This window comes from Callorhinus ursinus, unplaced genomic scaffold (genome assembly GCF_003265705.2).
Source record: "Callorhinus ursinus isolate GAN/ISIS: 27379988/994484 unplaced genomic scaffold, GSC_fseal_2.0 scaffold8, whole genome shotgun sequence".
Taxonomy (NCBI): domain Eukaryota; kingdom Metazoa; phylum Chordata; class Mammalia; order Carnivora; family Otariidae; genus Callorhinus; species Callorhinus ursinus.
This window is the reverse complement of record NW_027397070.1, coordinates 71,140,052-71,158,078: the sequence shown is the minus strand read 5'-3', so window position 1 is coordinate 71,158,078 and position 18,027 is coordinate 71,140,052. Positions and strand designations below refer to the sequence as shown.

The following is an 18,027-nucleotide window of genomic DNA, read 5'->3' as shown; positions in this document are numbered from 1 at the left end:
CCAACTGCAGGCCAGGCCCTCAGCCAGGACCACATTTGCATTTTCTCATGGAATGCTCCCCATTTGACACCTGGAGATAGAGCCCAGAGAGGCGGAGTAACTTGCCCAAAGTCACAAGCTAGGAAGGTGCAGAGCTGGGGTCCCAGCCCAGTGGTGTCTGGACCCAGAAGCTGATTCTTAACCCCTGCACCGAATCCACAGGAAGGAAGGAAGCCATAAACCAGCGAGCACAGCCAGGCACACACACATGGTGGGTGCCCCAGAAATGGCAGGACTTTTCACGACATTCCTCTTTTCCAAGATCCTAAGATTTCATTATTTGAGGATTCTGTCAATGTAAGAGCATTAGGTTCTTCATCATTTGCTTTTACAGCAGTGCTCAAGAAGGACTGCCCCATTCCCCCAACCCAGGTGCTTCACCAGTGGCTGACACTTCATTATTCACGAATATTCCTTGGATGAGCATTGCTTCTTATCCTGTAAGGAGCCCTGGTTGCTTCTGGGGAAGGACACGAGGGATGGAAATAAGGAGACATCTCCCCTTATAACTTTTTTGTACTTTTTAATTATGAGCTATGTGATGGTGTTGCTATCCAAAACGTGATTAGAGTTTTAAACACTGAAAACATCTGGGGCGCCTGGGTGGCTCAGTCAGTGAAGCGTCTGCCTTCGGCTCAGGTCATGCTCCCGGGGTCCTGGGATCGAGCCCCACATCGGGCTCCCTGCTCCGCGGGAAGCCTGCTTCTCCCTCCCCCGCTCCCCCTGCTTGTGTTCCCTCTCTCCCTGTGTCTCTCTCTCTCTGTCAAATGAATAAATAAAATCTTTTAAAAAAACCAAACACTGAAAACATCTAACAAATACCTTTTAAAGGCCACTAAGAGGTGGGGATGTCTGTGTGCAGACACAGTATGGGAATCCCTGCGAAGAGGAAAGTCTTTGCAATGACTAGTCCGGGCCCCATGGGTCCCAGAAGAGGAGCAGGCCCCGGGGTGGGTTTGACTTGTCTGGGGTTCGTCCCCTCCAACCATTTCACCAGAGGAGGGGGCCCAGGGTGGCTGGGCTGAGACCCCGGCAGCACTCACCCGTGGGAGCTCCCGGCCCCCGGCACATCTGCCCTACAAGGAGGGCCTGCACCGCCACCGGAGGGGGGGCTGATTCTCCCAGACCCAGGGCTCTGTGAGGCTGGCCCTTGTCAGCAGCATCCTTGTCTCCCCAGACCTGCACACAGGCCCACGGCCCAGAGCTCCACGAGAAGGGCCCCTCCGGCCTGCTGAGTTCCCAGAGGGACCTCACGGTAGCAAAGGAAGGAAATGATGATGGGGATGGGGGGTGACCCTGGGAACGCTGCAGCCTCCTCTCCCCTCCCCTGCAGTGGTGGGGGCCTGCAAGGACCGCATCCTGGCTGATGAGGGCGCTGACCCCATGAGGTGTGGGGCCAGGAAGGAAGGGGCTGGGGTCACCAGGCCAACAAGGAAGAGGGAGAGACTACGCAGGCGCGGAGATGACACGCTGACAGCCCTGCCGGGACCTGTGGATGCTCTCGTCCACCCCCGTGCCTCAGAGGAGACGGAGCCTCTGAGCGGAAATGGTCATCAGCAAGAGGAGGGCAGGGCCGAGACCTGAACACACTCCTGCCTGGTGTGGCCCCGTGGGCGTGTACGGCACAACACGCTTGAGGGGAGCTGGGCCCGAGCACCAGGGGACCAGCAGGGAGAGGTACCCAGAGAAGGCACAAGTCCCAGGCTGAGCTAGGGTTAGGGACACTCATGTCGCCTCCCGACACCCCGGGATTGTCTTTGGGCTGGCAGAAGGACTGGCAGGCTGTGGTACCCATCGTGTCCTTGGACCTGAGCCCTCCGCCCTGGGCAGTCTGCCCCTCTGCACTTTCTCACTGCCCTCCCCAGGCTGGGCTGGGGTCCCAAAGACTGCTCAGAGGGGGCCTTGTTGGTCCCACAGGCTCGGGGCCAGAGACCAGAAGCAACCTCCGATCCATGAAGGAGCCCCAGGAAGTGTGGCACTGAAGGAAGCCGAGCTGAGCTGGAGAGAAAAGAGCAGGGAGCTATGCTGGAGAAAGAGTGGCCAGGCAGAGATGAGACCAGGGGTCAGCTGGTAGGGCCCAGGACCCAAGTTCTGGGGGCAAATAGGATGTCTTGCTCCAGAATGCAGGGGAACGCAGACATGGGCACGGCCCCTCCATCCCCAGGCACCGCAGGAACACACATGCACACGGGTTTCCTTATCAGCCAGACAACCTGGCCCACAAGTCCGGAAGCTGCCCTCCGAGCGCCGGCCCCTCCCCCACGCTTGGCCTGGACAACAGGATGGCCAAGGAAATACGCTAGACCCTCGGCAAGGCCTCCTAGGACCTGGGCAGGGAGAGCGGGAGGGTCTCGGGCAGAGTGGTCAATGGCCAGAGACTGGCTCCCTCGGCCTGGTCCTCCTTTGGGCCCCAGCCTTCCTGACCCCACCCTCATAGGAGCTGCTATCCAGCTTCCTGCTCATCCCAACTTAATCTAGGGAAGCCAGCCCCAGTGTCCAGACACTGCTGGGCTCACAGGAACACACACGAGGCACACATACCCGCCTGGGCATGAAGGTTCCAGCCAGGAAAACCTGACTTCCTGTCTCCAGGCCCAGACACGCTCAGGAAGATGGCCCGGGTCTCAGCCTGAACCCTTTCCACTGAGGCAGGAAGCTCCTGCCAGAGAGCAGCTCCTCAGCTTCGGCGCCTCTTCCCAGCCTCCTCCCGGGCACCTGCCCCACTCAGCAACCCCACAGACCTCAGGCTTCACTACCCCTCAGAGCACCCCCACTCCTGCACCAGACCCGCTTAGCTTCTGTTTGCAGACTGTGGTCTGGCCGGGCCGCAGGCACACGGGGTGACAGGAGGGCCAGGGTTCTGGCTTTCAGGCTGGCTTATACTTCAGCCTCCCCAGCCTGGGGGGCACAGACAGCACCCCCATTTCATGGCTAGAGAAAACAGAGGCACAGGGAAGTAAAGGAATTTGCCTGCTGTCTCATGGCTGGGACTGAACCCCTCCCCACTTCTGCAACCCGTCTTGGAAACCCAGCCCCAGGACCCTCAGCCTCCAACCAAGGGGCTCAGGCAGGGCCAGGCCTGGTGGGGTCAGGGTCAGGGCCAGGGGCTGCAAGAGGAGGCTTCCACGAGGGGACTGGGGCTCCAACATGGGGTATGGGCTCCCTAGGGAGAACCTGAACAGGATCTGATCCAGCCCTCCTACGGCCCACCCCACCCAGGCGGTGCCCCTCCAACACCTCCCTTTCCCCCTGGTCTCAGGCTACCTGTGCTGGGGCCTGGTGTGCAGCAACCTCCACCCTTGGTGGGCCTCAGTTTCCCCACAGCGGAAAGACAGGACGACTGCTTGTCATCAGCCGAAACAGCCCCCCCTGCCCCCGCCCCATCCTGGAGCTTGCGAACTGAACCGCAGCCTCTCCTCGTGCTCCTTCCTGCCCCACCCACCTCACCCCACCCCACCGGGTTCCCTGCTTAGGGAGGTCTGGACACCCCCTCAGCCTCCTGCCTGCCCCACCCCTGACCCCCAGCCCCCGTGTATTCATGGAGGGGGCTGCCCCTGGTACCTGCTTCTACTCCCTCCAGGACTCCGACAACACTCAGATCTGGCTGTGTTCTCCAGCCTTGGCATAGGGGCTGTGGGAGACCTGCCCGGGCACTGCCCCTCGCTGTCCGTGGTGTGGGGAGGTGGGCCCGGGGGAGGCAGGAGAGTCCTATCCCCCACCTGCCTGGGCCTGCAGTCTGTTAGAACCCTTGCCCTGTGCTCAGGAGACTCAACAGCATTGGGTTCTTAGAACCTTGGCCCACCTGCAGTCACTTGCCTCCCACCACTGGCGTGGTCAAGGTCAGGCTCAGAGAGCCGGTGGTCTGCTGCAGAAGGGCGGTGGGAAGGCACCCAGGGCTGCCCGGCTCAGTGTCCCCCCCCCCCCCCGCCATCTCAGCGCTCAGTCTCCCCGGCAAGCTGGAGGCTGCTCATGCAAATGAGTTTCCTTGTAGCCCTGCCAGGAGGCTGGAGTCAAATTCCAGTGCCAGCCTTCTGGGAGAGAAGGGGGGGGTGGGGGGGAACAGGTGCACACTGGGGCAATCTCCTCGCAGCCCCGCCTGCAGAGCTGAGACCAGGAGGATCAGCACCCTCCACACATACTCCTTGGGTGACACTTGCCCTGCTGGGAAGTCCCTCTTACATCTAACCCAAATACTTCAAGCTGCAGAATATGCCTTGGCCTTTTCTCGTCTCCGAGGAGCCCAGGCCTGTTTAGAACAGGACAGAACAGCTCCCACCCCTGCTGGGTGAGGTTCACTTGGCACATGAGGCCAGTGGACCCAGGATCCCAGGGTTAAAGACTGTTTAATCTGCACAGCCATAGGCACAGGCTTTCCCAGCTCTGTACCTGCCTCAGTCTCCCCATTTGTACAATGGGCGGGAAAGGTCCATCAACCAAATGGAGTCATCACAGAACTTTCCATCCTGACCCCTTACGACGTGGGGACCCACACTTTCTGCTCCTGGCCAACTCGGCCCCACCCCCTCTTTAGGGAGGCACATTTTAATTCACCTTTATTTTAAAAATAAATACTCTGGTCTTCACATTCAGACTGGGGGTGGTGCTGGACAGTTAGGCGGGGAGGCCCATTTTAATTCACCTTTATTTTAAAAATAAATACTCTGGTCTTCACATTCAGGCTGGGGGTGGTGCTGGACAGTTAGGCGGGGAGGCCTTCCCTGGTGGGCTGTACTGAAGGGAACCTCTGCCACCCCAGACACTCCCGCACACATGCCTGAAATGCCTCTCTTCCTGTCGTGCCTTCTGGTAAGCAGCCACGCATGGCTGAGAATGAGGGTTCCTTATGATGGGCTTCAAGGTTGGGAGTGGGGCTGAGTGTGCCTCCCCGGGCTCCAAGCTTGGTTCTTCGACCCTCTAGCTGTTGCAGCCCCCCACCTGAGCCCGCCCCCTCTCAGACCCAGGAGCATTAGATGCAGGTGATCAGCAGGTCCATGGAGGTAGGCACCTCGATCTCTTCGAAGAGCACGTGGCCCCCAGCAGCCGCGGAGCCGCCCGCCTTGGCCGCAGACCTCAGCAGGTACTGGGCATGCTGCAGGAGGCGCTGGTTCCGCCGGTGGCCCAGTCTGCGCAGACCCAGAATGGCCAGCACGTGGTCCCGCCTGCATAGACACGCCCCGATCACTGTAGGCCCAACATCTCCAGTGGCAGTCCCAACCTTGAGTGAGGGGAACCCCTGGGCTCAAGTACAGGGCACCCGACATCCCTGGGGCCTGGACCGAGAAAGGCCAAGAATGACCAAGGCCGGGGTCAGGGGAGTGGGCAGTGCCCCTGGACAGGGTGGCTGGGGCTCCAAGGGTGTGGAGCTGGGTGGGGAGGGGGGGGCATGCCCATCAGGGAAAACAGTCCAAGCTGGGCTTCAAGAAACAGTGGAGGAGTGAGCAAGGGAGTGATATGGCTTCAAGGAGAGTGGGTCCAGGCCAGGAGGTGTCCCGGGCCTCTTCCTGGGAGCACCGCGCAGGGAGCCACACGGACACGCAGCAGGGAGAGAGGCACTGCGGGGACCCTGGCCCAGCAGCATACGGACGGAGTCCCTCCTCCTGCCCTCCGGGGGGGCAGAGCCCGCCGAGTGTAGGGGAACTCCAGGGACCAGGGGGGAAACCCCTGAGCTGTGAGGGGTAGTCATTTCCAGCCAAAGGCAGAGACAGTCCTGGCTGGGGAAAAGGGCCTTGCTCAGGGCTCTCTGTGGCCTCCCCATCCTGGAATCTCCAAGGCTATGGAAAGATCCGGGCTGGAATTTCCACGGGATCGATGACTCACCATTCCCCCCAACATACTCCCGGGGATCAAAGCCTCCTTCCTCCTGGTCGGTGTCAGGAGTCGGGCTCCCAATAGGGCTTTCTCGCAGAGAGGGCTGCCCCTCCCCTTCAGACTCGCGGATGCGGGTACTTGTCTCCACGCCTGATGACCAGGAAGGGGCCCCGACCCCGAGCCCCCCCAGGCTCTAGGGTACTCCCCACCCCACAGCACTGAAGGAGAATGGCCAAGAATAGCTTCTGAAGGAGGGGCAGCCCCCGCTCCTCCGCCCCACCCCCACCCCGGCCTGAAGGTCAGGGGCCACGGTCCCCAGGTCTCCACACACATGCGCACAGTAGCCCGCTTGGGGGGGGCCACCCCGCCTGCACCGTGGCTCCCCTCCCCACTGGAACAAGCTGTGCCTCCCTGTGGTTCCTCACCTGCCCACCTAGAACCACAGGGACCCTCTGAAGGCTCCCTGCCTGCCCGCCTGCCCCCCTGCCCCCGGGCCTGGCAGCGCTCTGTCCTCGGAGCCCAGTGAGGGAGCAGGTGGGTAACAAACCTGATGTCAGGGTAGCTCCCGATGAGTGTCTCCAGGTGCCTCCGGATGTCATCTTTGTAAGTCTCACCCAGGATGTCAGCCACACACGGGATAGCCTGGTCCAGCCACGTGGCCTCAGAGCCCTGTGGAGACATGGAGACAGTGCCGGACCGGCCACCTCCCCGGGGAGCCTCCTTGCCGTCCACGCCTGCAACCCCGCCACTAGGGCACAGCAAGCCCGCCCCCTGCAGCCACCACCGCGTCCCCACTGTGACTGGGGACTCGGGCCTGGTGCTGTGGACTCAGCCACAGAGCAATATTCGGCTTCCCTTCCCACGATACAGTGCAGAAATGTCTTCCCGTCTCTGCTCAGATGGGTAAACTTAGGCCCCAGCCCGGAAGTACTGCCCTGAATCCTAGAGCCTGTGGGGGACCAACAGCCCAGATAAGGGGTGTGTGTGTATGAAGTGCCTCAGCTGCAAGGGCTGGGTCAGGGGTGCTGGAAAAGCCTCCCACAGGCCCCGCCCCTTCCCTACTCACCCCACCAACTGTATGCAAATATAAGGAGATGACCTCCCCCTGGCCCCACCCCAGCCATACCAGAACTCCCAATCCCTCTCCTGGTTGATGGAGAGTGGGGAGAGCCACTTCTGCCAAAGCCCACCCCGCAGGGGCTCTTGCAGAGGCCCCTAAAATGGGAATAGGGGGTGCCAGTGGAGGGTCCACAGGCCAGAGGCCCTAGAGGAGGCAAGCACTTGGGGCCGTCAGCTGATGCTCCTACCAAGCCCTGGAAGGTGTGGCCAATGGCCTGGGCGTCGAGGCCCATCTTCTGGGAGCCAGTCATGCGCTCCTCACCCCGGAACCGTTCACGCGGCCTCAGCACCTGGGCCAGGTACTCACGGACCACGTACCGGTGCACCTCCTGCAGAGTCTCCTGGGCGGGCCAGGGTGCAGGGTCAGGGTCAGTCAGAGCTAACAGCCCCAGCCCAGGGCGCGTCCCCTCCAGAGCCCTTGCCCTTGAGATACCTGCGCCCGCAGTGGGGCCACGTGCTCCAAATGGCGGGCAAAGGCCACCACCTTGTCCATGATCGGCTGCAGCACGTCCTGTGTCAGCCAGGCCTTGGTGCATAGGACCCTGAAAAGCGGCTGGGAGCAGAGGGGGACACGAGTCTTCCAACCGTATCCTCCCCCCCCCAGACCCACCCCTCAGAGCCCCCGCTCCTCAGAGCCCAGTGCCTGGCTCCTCATGGGGCGTTTCGGGCCAAGGGAGAAACTGTCCCCGGGAAGAAACTCTGGAGGGGCTATCTGACTCCCTTCTAAAGTCACCCTGATAACATTTCCTCTCTCGGCCACGAAAGTCACAAGGCCTTTGGCAGGAATGCCTCCTCCAGGCCCTGAGCTCCAACGGACAGGGTTTGAGTTTGAGCCTCTGGGCAGGCCTTGCTGAGGGGAACCTGGGGAGGCCTTGAGGGGCTGGGTGAGGGGTCTGGCTCCTTGAACCCACCTTCTCCGAGAGGCGGAGACTGAAGTAAGTAGGTGTCTCCTGACCTCGCTGCTCAGCTCAGGTCCCTTGCCCACCCCACAATGTACCACCCCTGAAGCTGCCCCAGGGGTACGTGAATGCTGTGAACTGGCCCCCCCAGGCTCCAGGGCACAGGGCGCACCTGCTGGGTGTGGAAAGTGGGGAGGGAAGTCCCACTCACTTGCACATCACACTGCAGGCCCCGGAGCAGCTGCTTCTGGAAGGTGCAGGTGGCAGCCACTAGAGGTTTCTCCAGCTCTTCAAAGGTTCCTGGGAACCTGGCCAGAAGATGGGTCCTGGGGAGGGGCCAGGACAGGGGAGGGAGTGGGCAAGGAGGAGCAGGCTGTGGAACGAGTTCTGGCATACAGCCATGGAGGCTAGATGCCACACCAACTCCATTCACTTAGACTAGAATGTGAAGGGCAGCCCCTAGGGCTGCACGGGGTAGTAACCCTGAAGGCAAAATGATCCCTCTAAGGCACTGAGTCCCCATGCAACCCTCGGGAGCAGGTGCTCCGATCTCCATTTCACAGATGACAAAAGGAGGCACAGAAGAGGGAAGTGACTTATCTTGGGGCACACTGCGAGCAGGTGGCAGGGCTGAGATGGGAGCCCAGCGGGGGTGGCTCAAGGTCCATGCCCACAACTGCTGGTGCACCCACAATGTGGGGGACACTGAAGCTGGTCCTGGTGTTGAAGGCACAGAAGGGGGGCCGCTGCCACCAGCAGAAAGGGGGACCTCTGCCTTCTGGGGGGAACTTAGCTGCCACCCCCAGGGAGTGTCAGGGAGGGCTTCCCAGAGACAGGTGAGAAGCCATCACTAAAGCCCCAGGAGCTGATCACAGAGGGTAGGTCCGTAGGGGGCGGTGGTGGCCCCACGGCACAGCAGAACTCCCCTGTGGCAGCTCTGGACCAAACTTCTGTCCATCTCGGTGATGAGACAGTGCAGCCTGGCCATGACTGGCACAGAGGCCCTCCTTTGAGCCCCATAACTGCCTCCCTGAACGTGACAACGTCCCCATTTCACTTTTGAGGAAACTGAGGACCAGGCTATCCCCAGTCGCCAAACAGGGACACAAAAAGGCAGGCTGAAGTTGCATCAGGGGCTGGGCCAGAGGTTGCCTACCAAGGGGCAGAGAATGCTTCCTGGGGCTGAACGGACCGGACCAGCCTGGCTCAGATTAGGGATGAGAGTGTTAGATGAGTGGTCCTCATCATGGTCATGCTTTGGATTCAGACAAGCCTGGTTTAAGTCCCAGGTCCAGCACATACAGGATGGCGCACGATGGCGGGCAAGTGGCATTTCCTTTCTGAGCCTCCACTTTCCCATCTGTGCACTCCCCGGGGACAGCGCACATGGGATGAGATGCATCAGGCGGGTAAACACTGGCACGGTGCCCAGCACATCACAAGTGCTCACGAAAAGTGAACACGAGATGATCCCTCTAAGGCACTGAGTCCCCATGCAGCCCTCGGGAGCAGGTGCTCCGATCTCCATTTCACAGATGACAAAAGGAGCCACAGAAGAGGGAAGTGACTTATCTTGGGGCACACAGCAAGCAGGTGGCAGGGCTGACATGGGAGCCCAGCCGGGGTGGCTCAAAGTCCACGCCCACAGCTGCTGGTGCGTCCACATGTGGGGAACACTGAAGCTGGTCTTGGTGTTGAAAGCATAGAAGGGGGGCCGCTGCTGCCAGCAGAAAGGGGGGCTCTGCCTTTTGGGGCCGAGGAACCCAGGTGCCACCCCTAGGGTAGAGGGGAGGGGGCACGGAGGGTCAGGGAGGGCTTCCGGGAGAAGGGAGTGTCCCTGAAAAGGAAGATGGCTAACTTGGATGAAGGGAGGAAAGAAAGGAGCCCAAGGTGGCAGGGGACACACTGGGCAGGTAACGGGCATGACTGGGGTGGCTGGAACTTAGCCTCGGCTCAGCGTTGAAACTCCCTGCATCCCTTCCAGGGCCTCAGCTCTGCAGGGCGGAGGGAGGACCTTACAGCGGGGGCGGGAGCGGAGAGGGGGAGCCATCCAGCAGGCCTTCTGGGAAGTTCCCCAACGCAGCCGCCCCGCGCCAGATTCTTCTCCCGTGCGCCGGCCGCCGGGAGCTTACTATACCCCACTTCCCGAGCTCGCGCGCCCCCTGCTGGCTGTTCCGGGCACCTCCCCTGCGGAGGAGCAGGAGAGACCCACCTGAGCTCCTCGCAGGCGTTGATATTTGCGCCCAGATGAGGCTCGTTCACTGCCTTCGACTCTAGAAAAGCCTTTTCAAACCTGGGGGTAAAGGCAGAGGCCTTAGGGACCCTTACTGAAGGTGCTATGACCCAGGGTCCGCCCTCCCCTCAGGTCCCCACCCAGACCCCCCGGCCTTATAAGGAGGCCCCTTCCTCTCCCCTGTCCGGGGATCTCAGACTCTGAGCAAACGGGTTGGGCCCTCCCCCATGGACAACAGCCCTCCATACCCTGGCCACTCCACCCACCCCATCCTGGGGGGGAGGATGTGCCCGCACCTGGGCAAGAAGAGGCTGAGCGCCCGCGTGCAGATGCACAGGGTGGTGGCCTCCAGTTCCGCAGAGATGGCACCGGCCGCCTTCACGTGCTCTGCCACGAGCTGCAAGAGATGCCACCCGCTGAACCCACATCAGAGCCCAGATCCCGATGCCCCCTGTCTCCAGCCCGCTCTGCTCTGTCTCCCCATCTCGGCTACAGCTTCCAGAAGCTCCTCCTGACTCCCCACATCCACCGGCCACTGGCTAAGCTGGGCACTATGCCCCGGGGCTCCCAAGCTGGCAGGAGACCCAGGGTCCCTGATTCCGCCCCAGGTGGGTCCTCAGGCTCTCGGCTAATGGGGAAGGGAGTTCGGGACTGGATTGTATAGTTCTGGGTGTCCTCACCTCAAGGGGGACCAAACACCACCAGAGGCCCAAATATACATCCCTCCCCCTGAGGCTCACCATGTGGACATCAATGGACAGCGGCGTGTGGTAGAGGCCCTGTAGCACATCGGGGGCCTCAGCGTCCGCCCAACGACTCTGTTCTAGCTGCAGGATGCTATCGAAGCAGCTCGTGATCTTGGTCTGTGAGAGGTGGGGAGAGGGGCACAGTGAGACCCTCCCAAGAAGGAGGTCCCAGTTCCCCTACCTCCAGCACTCTGTCGTGTGCCCTTGGAGAAAAGGACCAACCTGCCAGGGCATAGGCCTATGCCAAAGGCCACAGGGTGAGAAGTGGCTCTGGCCTGAGCCAGGGCCACAGACCCAGGGTGATTCTGGGCGCCACACCTCCCCACAGTGAGGTAGCCACATTCAACCTGGATCATCGTGCCCCTCAGGCCTGGCCCTGCCCTGGCCTCACCTCTAGGAAGCTGGTGTAGTCACTCTGCAGGCGGGCCCACAAGGCAGGTGCCAGGAGTGGGGGTAGTGGCTCTGTGGACAGAGTCAGGTCCGGGGCACCCAGGAAGTCAGGACTGGAAGGCAGGGGAGGGGCTGAGGGCCTAGTGGCTGTCCCAGTTTCCCCCTGGCCAAAGCCTGACACCGTCACCAAGCACCACACAGCTCAGGGATCTGCCACTCTCCAGCCCACTCCAGGGAGGTCCAGAGAGTGATGGGCACCTGCCTGAGGCCACACAGCCGATTAATGAACCCAGGAGTGTTTAGTCACCCTCTTCCCACCTGCTCTCTGGCCTTCAGAGCCGAGGAGTGCTCAGCAGCAAAGGTAATCCACCCCATCACACCGTGCAAAGCTGGGGGTGGGAGCTGATAACAGGCTGGGCCCTGTACCTAGGTGCCCATCCAAAGGGAAGAGTGGCAGTGAGATCCAACCCATGCCCAGCATCTGTGATCCGCAGCTGTGTCCTGCCTGGAGAGCTGCCCTTTTGTAAATGCACACACGCGCCCTGTGGACTAGCATGGGCGCTCTACCTGGACTCCTTTCAGATGCTTTCCTGCTTTCAGGAACAGGTGCATGGGTGGCCCCTTAAGAAAATCCTGATGGGAGAGTACCATGGCCCAGAGCAGGAAGAAAAGAATGTCAAAGTCCCAGGGATCCCGGTCGGACGCCCAACCACCAGCCTCTCCCAGGGAGGAAAGAGAGAAGAAAAGTGCCCCATGCTCCTCGGGACGGGGGGGGGGGGGGGGGCGGGGGGCGGGAGGGGGCTCCCAAAGGTCTCCGGGCGGGCAGTGCCAGGTGGGCAATGCCAGCCCCTCCGCCCCCCCCGCCCCCCCGCGGCGCTCTGGCTGGGGCCTCACCTGCCATAGACATTGGCCGCCCAGTCCAACAGGACATAGAGCTGCTCGCAGCCCCGGGCGTCCTGTGCGAGCTCCTGCAGGCGCTGGGCCACCGCGCCGTGGAAGGCGCGCAGGTAAGCCTCCCACGCCGGGAGGCCGGCGGCCGAGTAAGCCGGCTGCACCTCCTGCCGCACCTTGTGCAGGTCGCTGCGAACCAAGCCGCCGAGCTCGGCCAGAAGCTGGGCCAGGCCCGATGCGCCCTCCGCCTCGGCTGCCCCCCGAGCCTCCCCGGCGCCCGCCTGCTGCACGCGCTCCTGCGCGCTGCGCCTCACCGCGTCCTCCCAGTGCTGGCGCCAGCGGCGCGGGGTGAGCAGGAAGTCGCCGTCGGCCGGCGGCACCGGGTGGGCCGCCTCCTCCGCGCGCACCACGCGGGCCAGGTCGCCCAGCGCCGCCGCGTCCACGCCGTCCGGGCCCAGCGTCTCGCGCACGATGGCGCCGATCTCAGCCGCCAGCCCGTCGTAGTGCAGGCACACGTCCATGGCGCGCCGCGCGAAGCCGGTGGGGTCCTCCTCGAAGGTGTGCGAGGCCTTCTCGGCCACGAGCCGCACCTCCAGCTGCCGCAGCTGTTCGAAGGCCCGCAGCAGCTGCCGCTCGGTGATGAGATCGGCCACAGATTTGCCTTTTGCAAGGACAGGCGAGGAAAGCGGCAGTGAGCGGCGCCGCCTCAGCACCGTTGGTGTGTCCCGCCCTGGCCCTCCCCATGCGCACATGGCTGCCGGGCGCCCTCTGGGACCCTGGGACCCGAGAGGGCCAGGGCCTTGGTCCAGCCCTCTGGTTTGGCCAGGAGCCAGGCTCCGGAAGGCTGTGGAGAGGTGAGGGTTCTGGGGTCGTGCAGGTCTGGGTTCAAATCCCATTTCGCCACTTCCTGGCTGTGAGACTTGAGTCTCACTTGGCTCACTCCCAGCTCTCTGAGCCGCGCAGTGGGTGCTCCCCTGCTTGAAATGCTGGGAGAATGTAAAATGCAATCGTGCAGGGCAGTGTTGGGGGAGCTGGGGAGGACAGCCTGTCAGGAAGCCTGGGCCCTGCTGCTCACCCTCCGGCCTCCGTTTCCCTGCATGCTCAGTACTGTTTGTGAAGCTCTCACCTGCCTCAGGTTCCAGTTCCTCAGGCCCCACCCCAGCGGAGGACTGCCGTTGGCCACCATCCATGACCCTAGAGGGCACTTCTGGGCCATGGGTCACCCCTGGCACAGCAGTGGCCTGGGGCTGGCGGGCAGGGGAGCCATTATCCTGGGCACGCCGTAAGGACCGGAACAGGAAGCGGGAGCTGCGCTGGAACAGGCCCAGGTCCTCCTCGAGGGCCTGGCCTGAGGCCCGCTGGCTTGTCCGGGAGAAAGCCCACCGCAGGGTGCCCAGGCCGGGCCGAGTGTCCTCACGGTGGGTGCTGGGCGTGCCTTCACTGCTTGCCCGCCAAGTACCCCGCACTGGTGGGGTCTGCAGCTTCTTCGCAGCCCCCTCAGGGCTGTGCAGCTCCGGCCCGGAGGTCACTGTCCGTGGCAATGACATCTTGGTAGCAGGAAAGCTGGAGATGAAAAGGAGGCACAGGAGGCCTGGAGTGAGGGAGGGGGGTGGCACCCAGCCCTGGGGAATGGGCCCAGAAACTCCGTGAGAACCCTGTGAGACCTGACGGAGCTCAGTGGCTGGGCTTGGTCAGGGAAGCTTCTTCCAGGAGATGACCCCAGGCCGGCACCAGGCAGCTCTCGAGGCCAGAGCTGTCTTCATGCCAGGCTGCAGCTGGCACTGAGATGCAGACAGCTACCTCCTTCTGGAAAACTCCCGTGACACCACCTTCCCCAGGGTACCCCCAGGTGCCCAGCCTCCCTGGCTCTGCCAGGCCAGACCCTCCCGTCAGAGCTGGAGAGAAGAGTTGAACTTGCGGGTCCCAGGGCACAGCCCAAGCCACAGCCCACAGCCCCCGGGGCTGGGCCCAGCAACCACATCCAGGATTTCCTGGATGTTAGGTCCTGAGGCCTAAAATGCCCACTCTCCCCACCCCCTAGCCTTCACTGCCCTCCCCGCTCACCAAAGCCCTCAGCTCACCCCCATTCAGCCCATCGGACCTAACTGCTTCTGCTGAAAGGGGAGCTCAGGGACCCCTGTAAGAGACTACCTCCTTCTCTGGGTAGCTCAGAACTGGAGGGAGGCGGGGTCAGGCCTGAGGTCTATGGCCACCCCTAGCTGCCCCTAAGGCTTATCTGCCTATGCGGCCTTGCAGCACTGTAGGGGGAGTGGTGGGAGGGGCCACAGGTCTATATTTAACCCGGGGCTGGGGGTCCCCGGGGCAGTACTCACCCATTGCGTCTCCTCCCCGCCCAGCCCTGGTGTGCCCTGCCCGCCCCCCCAGAGGGGGTGCTGAGGGGGTCCCTAGGGCAGGAGGTGCAAAGCAGGGGCTGCCCCTGCCCACCCTGGGCCTCAGGCCTTCCGTAGGCTGCACCCACACTCCCTTCCGGCACAGCCTGGCCCGTGTTTGATTTTCTGGCTTTAGGTTAAGCTGAGTGGGACCTCCTCAGCCGGAGGGGACCTCCCACCCACCCCTCTGTGAAGGTGTTATGGGTGGGGGGGCTGTCTTAGACCAGCAAGGTCTTACTTTAGCCTTGGAGAAGTTGGCCAAAAGGAGGGCTGGACTTATTGAAGTCACTGGCCAACCAGAGGCCAGAGCCCCCAGGCCATCCCCTGGCTCCCCCCACCCCCAGGACAAAGGTCAGGCTATCACCTGACCCTTGGGTGACATCGGGCAGGAACACCTCTCCCCAGGTCCCCATTTGCCTTGGGCGGGGGGGGGGGTGACACTGGGATGGGCAGGGCCCAGACCCTCACCCACCCCCAATGCCCTCCAGGGGTCAGACACGCAGGTGGTCAGCGGAGGCCTCCCTCCCTCTGCCCAGAGGCCACCTAACAGCTGGAGAGAGGCCCTGTTGAGGGAGAGGCAGGCCCAGGTGATTGATGGGTTCTTATCAGCCCTGCCCGGGCCACAGGTCATCGTCCTCTCCTGGGCACCGGGACTCGGAGACCCTGCCCTGATTCGACTGACCCACACATGCAGGGAACATTGTCCCAAAGCTCCCAAGAGCTTTCTGCCCTCCCCACCCCCAACTCCCCTCTCCCTGGGGCCCCTCAGTCACCGGCAGGGTCTGGGTGGCCTGTGCTCTGCCCAGATGTGCTTTGAGCGCCGTCACCAGGGGCATGTGGGCAAGGTCTTGGCTGGGGAGAGTTCACACTTAGTAAGCACCTACTGTGTGCCCAGCCCAAGGCCTGGTGCACATCAGATCCCCCTAACAACAAAGTTGTAGGGTGTCACTTTATCTCATAGGTGAGCAAACAGGCTCTGAAAAGAGGCAGGGTCTTGTCTCCAGCCACACAGCTCAGGGTCAGGGAGCCTCGGCCAACCCAGGCCCATGCGGCCCCAGGAGCGGAGGCCGGGTTCCCCCGAGTCTCCCAGCCCCAGTGAGCCAGGGCTGCTGCCCAAGGAGCCCTTTCCCCTGGCCGCAGGGCCCACGGTGGGGGCAGCGTCCAGATGCCAGGAGTGGGGCCGAGAGGCAGGTTCTGGGGGAGGAAGGGCGGCTGGCAGTTTGGGTCTTATGTGAAGCTACACAAGCACACGGGTCTCCCCAGCCTGCTCAGCCACCCTCATCTGGAACTGGACCCGTCCCGAAGGCCCATCGAGGCCCCCGGCTGGTCTCTCTGCCCCCTCTGACCTTGCTCCCACAGCTTCCCAAGCCATTATTGACCTTCCCACAGCAGGAGCCAACGAGGTCACTCCCTTGTTTTAAACCCTTCCATGGATCCCCAGAGCCTGGCACCCAAGGCCTTGCCAACCCCGAACTTCCTCCAACCTCACCTCTGGGCCTCCTTGACCTGCACCCATCCAGCCTCCCGGGCACCTCTCTGTCCCTCGAATGTCCAGCCTCCCAGCTTCCTCTCAGGCTGCTCCCTCTCCCGGCCTCCCCATCTTTGCTCTCTAAATCTGACCTGGATTTCAAGGCCCAGGGGTATGGGTGCCCCCACCTCCAAGGTGTCCTTGGGCTGCCCCACTGTCCCTGTGGCAATGGGGCCTTCCTTACCATCCCAGGAGCCTCTGTCCATCCACCCCCTCCCCATCGGCCCAGAGCCAACCTGGAGGAGGAGTGGACCATCAGGGTCAGGGTCACCCCTCTCCCAGGTTGGCCTGGCCGGGCACCACACCGGTATCTGCTGGACTCAGTGCCCTGCTGACTCTGCCTTGGTCCCTGACCTGTACCTGCCTCCTCATACCTGTGAGGACTCCTTCTGGCTCTTTCTCTCTCTGGCCCTCTGGCCCCATTTCCCTGAACGTTCAGAGGCCCTGGTTGCCGTGCGGGGGGCTGGGGACTGGTGTATGCTCTTGTCATTCTATTCAACATTTGAAGGATTAGTTAAGGCAATAAGACAAGAAAATAAGTGAGGTTTCAATATTGAGAAGGACCTGGTAAATCTGTCATTATTTGTGGGCAACGATGATCATTTGCTTAGAAAAGAACTTTCCTATATATTAGCAAAGCCTGTAGAAAAGGGCGCTTGAAAGACTCCTCTTCTCAGAAGCGACAACAGAAAACCCTCCGGGACCCGCAGCGCCGGCAGGAGAAGCCGGCCCCTCCATGGGTGGGCCCTGGAGGCCCTTCGTCATCCGCCCCTCCGCGCCCGCTCCCACCCACTCCCCCATCCTAACCTGCTCCCTTCCCTCCCACACCTCCACACAGGCTGTCCCGGCTCCCGCAAGCCTCAGCACCCGGCACCCGGCACCCAGCACCCAGCACCCAGCACCCAGCACCCAGCAGCCCTTCCCGCCCAGCGGCTCCCGCTGCGGACCTGGTCCCAGCCCTGGGCATAATTTCTCCCGTGACTGAGGGACGGTGGCATGGTCCGGGGCCTCTGCCACTTGGCCACGAGCCCCCCAGGGCAGGGAGTGGGCCTGACTCACCCCCCAGCCAGGCCCGGCCAGTACATGGCAGGGACCCAAGGAAAATAGATAAGCAACCTAATGTGAGGGTAAGCCTGGGGGCAGTGTTGCCACTTTTGTGCGGAGGGGCCTCGTGTGTTGACCTGAGTGTGTCTCCCTGTCCGTGTGCCCCAGAGGCCTGCGAGCGGCTTTGGCCGTGAGTCCGTGTGTGTCTGTCTGGGCCCGCATGCGTGTCTCTACATCCGCACATCCGCGTTCCGCATGTCTGGGCCTGCGCACGGCGGTTTGAGCTGGCGCTCCGGCCTGGGCTCCGAGCCGAGGCCCTTGGCCCAGAAAGCCACTGGGCCGGCCGGCATCTGTCCTCAGTCCCCTGAGTCCCTGCCCACTGCCCACAGCATCCCTGCAGCCCTCCTGCTCCACCTGCCCCAAACATACCTGCTGGGTGAGGAGAGCCCGGGGCCCCAGGCAGGACAGGGCAGCCAGGAGAAGCCAGCTGAGCCAGTCCCCCAGAGCTGGGCCTCGGTGGCGAGACCACCGGAGCAGTCACTCACTCTCACAACACTGTCGGAGGGTGAGTGACCAACAGCTGGGACTTCCCAGCCTGGTCTGCAACGCCCTGGGCCCACCGGCCCCACCCCCCGCCCCACCCTCCACCCCAACCCCATAGTTTCACTTTCAGAAGGGCTCCCACTCCCTTTCCATTCCAGACACTATCACTCCAACCTTTGATTCCCGGCCGTCCATGGCGCAGGCTTCAGGGAGCATGCGAGGGGAGGGGCGGGCCTTCGGCTCAAGGCAGTGGGCGAGGGACCCTGCAGGGACTGCTGGAGCCCGCAGCCCCTTCGGCAGGCACACTGGGGCCAGAGGCCAGAGGCGCCGGCCTGCAGGGGTGGGCGGGGTGTGGGAGGGGGACACGAGCCCACAGCACCCCAGCCTGGAAGTAGGG

The 18,027-nt window shown here is 62.6% G+C and overlaps 1 protein-coding gene across 3 annotated transcripts; it reads right to left on the bottom strand.

Moving 5' to 3' along the window:
• Positions 1–542: 542 nt before the first annotated feature.
• On the bottom strand, positions 543–17,642 carry EXOC3L4 (exocyst complex component 3 like 4). Of its 3 annotated transcripts, none has more exons than XM_073895934.1 (13): positions 17,517–17,642; positions 13,252–13,688; positions 12,129–12,786; positions 11,236–11,347; positions 10,839–10,961; positions 10,395–10,495; positions 10,078–10,158; positions 8,077–8,191; positions 7,400–7,519; positions 7,155–7,307; positions 6,395–6,516; positions 5,045–5,198; positions 543–2,970 (listed from the first exon to the last, which is right to left on the bottom strand). In XM_073895934.1, exons 2-13 carry the CDS (start codon positions 13,670–13,672, stop codon positions 2,965–2,967), a joined length of 2,166 nt encoding a protein of 721 aa, XP_073752035.1. In that variant the 5' UTR covers positions 13,673–13,688; positions 17,517–17,642; the 3' UTR covers positions 543–2,964. The 3 variants fall into 3 exon arrangements, 2 of the variants coding, with proteins under 2 accessions (XP_073752035.1, XP_073752034.1); XR_012379196.1 differs by lacking the exon at positions 543–2,970 and adding an exon at positions 3,494–4,590 and having other exon boundaries at positions 4,679–5,198; XM_073895933.1 differs by lacking the exon at positions 543–2,970 and having other exon boundaries at positions 4,666–5,198.
• Positions 17,643–18,027: the final 385 nt, after the last annotated feature.

What these genes read in the sequence shown, in the direction of transcription:
- EXOC3L4 (XM_073895933.1), bottom strand. Translation starts at nt 13,672, where the DNA reads ATGTCATTGCCACGGACAGTGACCTCCGGGCCGGAGCTGCACAGCCCT. An exon ending in TGTCCATTGATGTCCACATG is followed by an intron (nt 10,496 to 10,838) that starts GTGAGCCTCAGG and finishes CATCTCTTGCAG; the next exon opens with CTCGTGGCAGAGCACGTGAA. An exon ending in TGGCCCCACTGCGGGCGCAG is followed by an intron (nt 7,308 to 7,399) that starts GTATCTCAAGGG and finishes TGGCCCGCCCAG; the next exon opens with GAGACTCTGCAGGAGGTGCA.